This window comes from Lathyrus oleraceus, chromosome 5, assembly GCF_024323335.1.
Source record: "Lathyrus oleraceus cultivar Zhongwan6 chromosome 5, CAAS_Psat_ZW6_1.0, whole genome shotgun sequence".
Classification (NCBI taxonomy): Eukaryota; Viridiplantae; Streptophyta; class Magnoliopsida; order Fabales; family Fabaceae; genus Lathyrus; species Lathyrus oleraceus.
In genome coordinates this window covers 474,613,596-474,622,475 of record NC_066583.1, presented here as the reverse complement: position 1 = coordinate 474,622,475, position 8,880 = coordinate 474,613,596, and the positions used below count along the sequence as shown (strand labels likewise).

Below are 8,880 nucleotides of genomic sequence, written 5' to 3'. Positions count from 1 at the left end.
AACTATTTATCAAATGAGTTTTTAGTTTTTCAATTTTCAAAAACTAAAAAGTGTTTTTAAAAAGGGAATCAAACAGACCCTCAATCATTGTTATTACTTTTCACACAATGATTCTTCTTTTACTTATAGGGTAATGCTAACTTGTGCCCTAGGGGCACAAGTTAAGAACCAAATGAAGAAATATTATCTTGGAAATTGTGTATTGATTTTAATAAAAATATAAAATTAATTTTTTAATTATTTTTTCAATACAAACTTTCTATAAGTGGTTTCTTAACTTGTGCCATAGGGCACAAGTTAGCATTACCCTTACTTATAATATCCTTAATTATATATTATATTCATTTTACTTTTTCTCTCTGTAATAATTATCTAGGGATAATTTTGACAAAAAATAATTAATACTACATTGAACTTAACAAGTGACAATTAAAAAGAAACATATTTTTCTCAAGAAAGTGACACTTATAAAGGAACGGAGGAGTACTATATGACACTTATAAAGGAACAGAGGGAGTACTATACGCTGTCAGTATAAAAAGTTTTACATCGATTCATCATATTTATTTTTAAAAAAAATTATACTATTATTTTGGAACATAAAAAGTAATTTATATTATTTCGGTCAACCCGACCCAAGAAGCATTTGTCTTATATCCAAAAACCCATTTCCATTTTCTAAAAAAAAAAAACTCATCTCACTGCAACACCACCACCAAGATAACAAGATAAACCTCTAAACTTTCCAAGCTAAAAACCAAAACCACCCTTCACACTTACTTCCTCAAATCTTCATCAAACTCCATCTATCCGCAACAATGTCTTCTCTTTCTCTTCTCTCACAACCCAATTTCCTTTCCCTCACAACACAACCACCAAACTGTAATAACTTGAAACCCAAAACGACATTGTTCTTTCAATCGGCACCTTCTTCTCTCACACGCCGTTTCAGGAGATACGTAACGGTTTCTGAACAAGCAACGGCGAGTTCTCCGGCGGTTAGAAAGCTTTACGTTGGTAACATTCCTCGCACTGTTGATAATGATGAACTTGCTCAGATTGTTCAAGAACATGGCGCTGTTGAAAAGGCTGAGGTAGTTTTCGTTCAGATTTTGTGTGTTTTGGATTTAAGTTTGTGAACTTAGGTTTGTTGGAAGTGGTTTATGTTTGGGGGAATTTTGTGAAATGTTTGTGTTGTGTTGTGAAATGGAATTTGTTTGGGGATATTTGATAATTAGAAGTATTAAAAGTAGTTTTGAATGTGTAATTAATTACTTAGGATTACGAATGTTAATATGTATAGAAAAACGGTTGGAAGAGATGTAAATGTATTCATCAATTGTGAAACAAATTAGGATCCAAAATGATGCATTAGTAGGCAAGAAGCCAGCTAATTAAGAAAATATTATTAAAGTTTTGAACATTGATATATGAATTATGGTGAAAGACTAATTTGAAATTGAAAATTAAGAGAAAGAACCAATGGATTTAGTTTGGTTAATTGTGATTATGGTTAATTTTATTGAAGGAGGAGTGCATTGTAGATATGGTGTTTTCTTATTATATAATATGGAATGTTTGACACTGAAGTGTGTGTCTGGGTTCACTTAAATAACGGTTTCTTTGAGGGGAGGGGGAGCATATTTTATATTCTATATCCAATTTTGGTGCTAGAACCAAGTTTTTAAATAACGGGCGCATTGCGGTTGAGTAAGGCCTTCGTGATTTCGGTCGGTACAGGTGTTGCGACACTGATTGCGGTTGTCGCGGTGTGAATTAAACACAGTTTGTTCTTTATCATAAAAACAATGAATAACAGTATTAGTATCGGCACCTTCCTATATCGTTTTATACGGCCATTTTCGCGGTAACGGACCGTTTTTAAAACATTGGCTAGAACTTTTCTTTATTGCTTTTTTATTGAGGAAGTTGGTATGTTTTCTAATTTAAATAAACTTAGTTTTTTTGAAGTTTTGTTGTCATGCTGAACAATTTAATATCCTTTCATGTTATATTATTATTTGGACATTTTACACCATAAATTTTATAGAAATCTTTTCCATACTGTTATTGTACATGTATTCATGTAGCCATGTAAAGCAGCTTAGAAATGGGAGACTGGTTTGAGTTGGTTCTTTATATTTAGGTGGATATGATGTGTGTGTTCTGCTGCCACTTTTATGGAGAATCTTGCTTTGGTAGAAAGTACAAGAAGCTTGCCAGTTTTAGGTTTATGGTTGTTTTTTTCCTTTTGGTCTACAAGACAATATCAATGAAAATGTGGTCAATAACGGCATTTTACACCACAATTGTGCCGATGCTGCCACGTTTGGGCCAGTGACGTCGCACGTTAATGGTGCGGCAGTGACACTGGGTTTCACAGCAGAAACAGAGTGGTTCAATTCATGTCTTCACGATGTACCTTATAGAAATCTAAATGCAACAATTTTTGCTAGCATCATGTTTTCTTTCATTTGCAATCGTCGCATTCATATGAAAACGGAAGAATTTAGAGTTTAGTACACGTGACTTGCATAGAATAAATATTGAATTTATAACATAGGGATTTGAGTTGATAGGGGCATTGTGGATACTCTTCTAAAGTAGTTAAACAACTTCAACTTTCATTTTATGTTTTATCATTTTATATAAAACAAATAATGAGAGTCATGCTAAATTTTCTGTATGCTTTTTTTATTCATAGGTCATGTATGATAAATACTCTAAAAGGAGCCGTCGCTTTGCATTTGTTACAATGAAAACCGTTGAGGATGCGAACGCAGCAGTTGAGAAACTCAATGGCACTGTAAGTTTCACTGCAGAGTTTACAAAATTACATTAAAAGAATACTAATGTTCATTAAATGATCTAGGTTTCTTAAGGGACTTATGAACTTCGCGTTTTTATGACAGCAAATTGGAGGGCGTGAGATTAAAGTGAATATAACCGAAAAACCTTTAACAACAACAGGAGGTTTGTCACTTCAGGCTGAGGAATCCCAATTTGTTGACAGTCCCTACAAGGTATATGTGGGAAATCTGGCTAAAAATGTAACATCTGATATCCTTAAAAAATTCTTTTCTGAAAAAGGAAAAGCTCTCAGTGCCAAGGTTTCACGGGTTCCTGGGACCTCAAAATCCAGCGGTTTTGGTTTTGTTACATTTTCATCAGATGAGGATGTAGAAACTGCTATCTCTTCTTTCAACAACGCTGTAAGTTGTTAACTGCGCTTCTTGTTTATTTGCAAATTAAGACATTCTTATATTCTTCAAGTTCTTGGCACCGCTAGGTAGTGGAGAGCTACTTCTCTAAAATGACTTCCCTGCTCTCTGATGATATCCAAACTTCATGTCCAATTTAATGAAAATCTGAGATATTAGTATATTCCAATATCTAGCATTGGCAAAAGCACAATAGCTTACTTATTTTTCATTATCGAGTTCCCTTGTAAAAATAGAAGTGCACATCTCGTCCCTCGCTGTATCTTTTGGTCATGCTTACTTGATTGCGGTAATTTTCCTCAAGCTTTCTTAGATGTATATTGATATCTTGCTATATAAGTTTCCTATCTCCAAATTTTTTTTAACATTACTTAAATATCCTCTCATGGTTTGATGATGTATTGTTCAGTGGGATTAAATTTTATTAATTGAAAATAATTTGGTGGTTTAATGAGTGATTAGTTTGCTTCTAAATACAACAATGCTGACTAATTTGTTTGATGACCTGTTAACTGCAGTTGTTAGAAGGTAAAAAAATCCGTGTGAATAAGGCGTAGAGAATGAGCAACGTAGCAGAGCATGTTTGATCTTGTGTCCTATACTTTGGGGAAGCCAAAAACAAGCAGATTGTTCTCTTTTCCAGCACAAACCTTATCATTTTCAACTGATGGAGTTTCAAGAAGAATCATGAGAGTAACATAGTGCTTAATGCACCTCAGGTCCCTGTAGCCCAGAATGATTTTGAGACCTCACTACTTTCTCCATGAGAGTAACATTGTGTCTAGTGTTGTTAACGTATGCGTGTATTCGATTCCGTATATTTTGTATGAATTTTATGAACATTCACTAATGCTAATGTTGGAGTTTTTGTGCAATTGTTTTTCATTGTGCTGAGTATGATCCCATCCATAAATTTTAACAAGTATTGTCCATATTAATAATAGTATAATGATTTATCATTCTGGGAAACACACTTTTTTAGATATTGTTGATAAGGGAAGATGGAGAGAAAATTTCTTGAATTTATCAGCCTTTTGTGGCTAGATGATGTTGTCAATTAGCTCAATATATTAAATAGGTGAACATTATCATTTGATCACAATGGGGACATTATAATGCAATTATGCAACACTAATGCGATTTTCAATAATTAGACAAGCTGTTCAGAACTAAGGATAAGAGTAGAATTCGAAAGTTTGGAAGAACCGGAGACCCAAGTTATCAAACCGAAAATTATCAAATAATGAATTAATTAGATGAAAATATCATATAATAAATGTACATTTTTAACTAATATATAAATTTCAATCAATAGAGAATAACTTTTTACTTGGTTGACCCGTGTAATCTATGAATATACAAATATTCTTAATGTATCATGATTGTAAGTAGGGGTTGTAAAATGGATGTATTGGATGAGATTTTTTACCTAATTAACCCACTTTTTTGAATAAATTCCCAAAATAACTCAGTTTTCAAAAAAATTCCCAATTTACCCCACTTTTAGAGGGAGGCGCCAATTGGATTGGCGTCCCCTCTTAAAAATTGCAAGGAGGCGCCAATTGGATTGGCTAGGGCACCTGCCCTAGCCAATCCAATTGGCGCCTATGTGTAATTTTTAAGAGGGGGCGCCAATCCAATTAGCGCCTCCCTTAAAAAAGTCTCAAATGAAAAAACTTCCAACATGAAAGTTGTAGATCTTTTCAAGACAATGAATTTGGATATAAATTTTGCAACATTCGGATTTTTTTTGAGAAAGTTATGGGCAGTTGAAGTTGGACTTCTGAGTTTTTCAACTGTTATCTGACCCATAATGTTTTGTATTATTGCATGTGTTTCTTTTAGGAATATGTAATTTTGTCCAACATAACATTTTAAGTAGACATCTTAAATTTTCCAATGCACTTGGTCCCACCTCAAAATAATTAAAAATGAGTGAGTTAGATCCCTGCGAACTTGACCCAAAATTAGGGTTTCTGTCAAAATGACCTATAATGTTTTGAAATTAATGATGAGCTTCCAAGTTTCAATTGGATTTTTGATGAACATGAAAGTTGTTCATATGGCGACTGTTGTTAAAACTTGAATGGAGGCGCCAATTGGATTGGCTAGGGCAGGTGCCCTAGCCTAGGGTAGGTGCCCTAACCAATCCAATTGGCGCCTATGTGTATGTTTTAAAAGGAGGCGCCAACTCAATTGCCGAGTCCCTCATAAAATGCCTTTTTTGTCTTATAAATAGATGCGTAGTGTGACCTATTGTTCCACAATTCATATAATCATTTGGCTATCATGTTTGGTGTTCGTCGCCGATACGGTAAGGTGATTTATGCGAGAGACAAACCTCAATTGCTGATGCTGTTTTGGAACATCACCACGTTAGATCAACTGAAGAGGGAGCTGATTCGATGGTTAGACGGGAAAATACCAGAAGGGGAAAAAATCAGAAGTATTGAGAGACTTGACAGTATCTTTGGTTGGATGCGAATGAGGACTGATAAGGATGCTAGGGAAATGATGTTCGGTCGAGACGACATTAATTTGATTGTTGTAATCAGTTAGAATTATTTATGTTTTCAGATGTTTTGTACTGATGTTGGTTATGAAACTCGTTGTAACAAGAACTTAATGATATATATTGATTGATTGTTACAGAAATACAATGTTACAAAAAGCATAAGATCTAGATACAATGTTACAAATAGCTTAAGGTCTAGATAAAATGTTACAATAAGCTTAAGATCTAGATGATGCTCCTTGATTAGGACAGTTGTTTTTGTTGTGTCCTGGTTGACGACAGATACTACATAATCTTATCATTTTATCTGTGGAATCCATCTCTGTTCTTATACGTGTGCTGTTTGGCCTTCCTTTCTTCTTTCTACGCATCTCTTCATTGTGCCAAACAATATCTCCTTCATATGGAGGCCAGTAATCCTCCATTGGTAGTACTGAAAAGCTTTGACCATATACATTCATGATGGTGTTGGCCTTGTACACATCAGATAAATGGGTGTAAGCGTCTTGACGAGTATAAGCGCATGCTGCAATGACATGGGAGCAAGGTATGCGGAAGGCCTGAAATTTTCCACAATCGCACCAACTTCTGTGTAGTTTAACCGCGTAGGCTAAATTTGGTCTCCCCTCGCTGTTGCCCATTGTTTCCTGGACGCTGAAATTTTGTCTATGACGGTCAAACACTGTTACAGCGTGTGTCGTAGCTTTGATGCTCTCCTCTTTCATGACCTTCATGCAACATTCACTGAATACTTGTCTGGACATTAACACTGCACTCCATCTTTCACCTCTGGTTGCGAACATAGAAGCCAACCTATAATAGGTTGATCTTACCAAGGCGGTTATCGGCAGGTTTCGAATTCCTTTGAAAACCCCGTTCATGCATTCCACAATGTTTGTTGTCATGTGGCCCCATCGACAACCACCGTCAAATGCTCTTGTCCACTGCTCTACTGGGATGTTATTTATCCATCTCCCCGCGTCTTCATTAGACAGTCGAATCTCATCACGATAATATTGAAAAGACGGTTGAGTTAAAGCATACCCAGCATTCACCACCTTCTTGCGAAGATTCTTATCTTTTATAGCACGCATGAAGTTTTCTGCAATGTGTCTGATACAGTAGACATGTGTAGAAGGAGGATCATGCCATCCGTTGTCATGGTTGTTGTAGGCACTTTCGATGGCAGCATGTCTATCAGAAATCAGACATAGATTGGCTTGTGGAGCGACATGCGTTCTGAGATGTCGAAGAAAGAAACCCCATCCAGCAGCCGTTTCACCTTCAACAAGAGCAAAGGCAATGGGAAATACATTGTTGTTACCGTCTTGTGCAACTGCCATGAGCAACGTACCCTTGTATTTTCCGTATAACCAAGTGCCATCAATTTGCAGGAGAGGTTTGCAGAAAGCGAAACCTTTGATGCACGGGTCAAATGCCCAAAAGAGACGGTGAAATATTCTATTACCTGTAGCACAGGTTCCGTCTGGCATCATTGCTGGCACTGTCTCCAGAATTGCCACAGTTCCTGGGACATAAGTTTTTAGTGCCCATAAAAACCGTGGTAATTCCTTGAATGAGTCCTCCCAGTTGCCGAAAACCTGCTCAACAGCCTTTGTCCTCGCAATCCATGCTTTCTTGTAAGATGGAGTATAATTATATGTTGTTCGGATATGGGATATAATTATACTCACCTTCACTGATGGGTCTTTATTTACCAATGGCAGAATGTCTCGACATATCAAAGTTGTGCTCAGTTTACGGTGATCTTGTTCAACGGTTGTTGTGACGCAACTGTGTGGTGGGTCTATTGAAGCGATCTCCCAAGAGTCATTTTTCTTCTTGTAAGATGCATCCAAACGAAACTTACAAAGCATGTTACGACATTCGATAACATACCTTCTAGAATCAGTGCGTTTCACCGTAAAGTCAGCAAAGTTGTTCATGTGGTATTTTTTGATTGCCAATACACATTCCTCTTTGGTACGAAACATGTCTCCCACCTTTAATTCGCCTACTGGTCTCGGATACGGATTATAGAAGACACTGTCGGACATTTCATCGTCGTGAAGATCCATATTTGTCATATGTTGAGGAGGAATATAGGCATGAGTAGGAGGTATTGGTGGTGGTTGAGCCTCATCTTCATCGTCGTTATTCAGGATGTGATCAACCTGTATCTCAGTCTCCTCTTCTTCTTCATCAACAACGTCGACCTCAACTTCTGCTTCTGGGTTGAGTTCATCTGACCATTGTGCATCATCTGCAACATCTTCACCAGCTGGATCCTGATCTGTTACTTGAGACTGTTGAGACGGTATACATGGTTGTAGAGTAATGTACAACTCGATACAATCCATGCCTGAATGTTCATGACTAAGAAACATGCTTTCAACATCTTCATCGTCTCGTATCTTTAGGGGGAAAAACTTGCATTGACCATTCTCAAAAAATATAGGATTCTGATATGTCATCTTTGACACAATACCTGATGCTATAAAGGATTGTATTCTTTTTTTGAAATGCAAAAAGTTTGCATTTCTCTTCATCGTGACTCTAATGGTATCAGTGTTTCTAAAACAAAAACCATGAAGCTCAGACTCAAAAGTTTCACCGTTGCAGTGAACGTTGATACTGTATAATGATGAAGATGACATTTTGGAGATGAAAACTATTTTGCAAGTGCAGATGATAAGTATTTTGCAGATGATAAGTATTAATGTGAGTGAAGATGAATGTGAGTGAAGATGAAAAGTATTTTGGAGATGAAAAGTATTTTGCAAGTGCAGATGAATGTGATAGTAAGACACTTAAATAGATGGTATCAGTGTCTCACATTGAAGCTACTCTGAGATACCGTGTCAAGCATGCAAGTAATTTCAGAGATGAGGTGTCTGTCATGCAATACAATGTGAGTTGATGTGTCAAGCATGCTAGCTAGTCAAGAGTTGATGTGTCTGTCATGCAAGACAGTGTGAGTTGATGTGTCAAGCATGCTACCTAGTCAAGAGTTGATGTGTCTGTCATGCAAGACAGAAGTGAGTATTCAGCATGCAGGATACTAGAGAGCCACGTGTCTGAGATGATGTGTCAATCCTGCAAGACAGTGTGAGTTGATGTGTCAACCAGGCAAGCTATCAAGAA

General features: G+C 36.5%; 1 protein-coding gene across 1 annotated transcript; it reads left to right on the top strand.

The window, feature by feature from the left end:
* The first annotated feature begins 677 nt into the window (after positions 1 to 677).
* Positions 678 to 4,096, top strand: LOC127085529 (30S ribosomal protein 2, chloroplastic). The gene is made up of 4 exons (XM_051026047.1): positions 678 to 1,094; positions 2,705 to 2,806; positions 2,913 to 3,212; positions 3,740 to 4,096. Exons 1-4 carry the CDS (start codon positions 819 to 821, stop codon positions 3,776 to 3,778), a joined length of 717 nt encoding a protein of 238 aa, XP_050882004.1. The 5' UTR covers positions 678 to 818; the 3' UTR covers positions 3,779 to 4,096.
* The last annotated feature ends 4,784 nt before the right edge of the window (positions 4,097 to 8,880 follow it).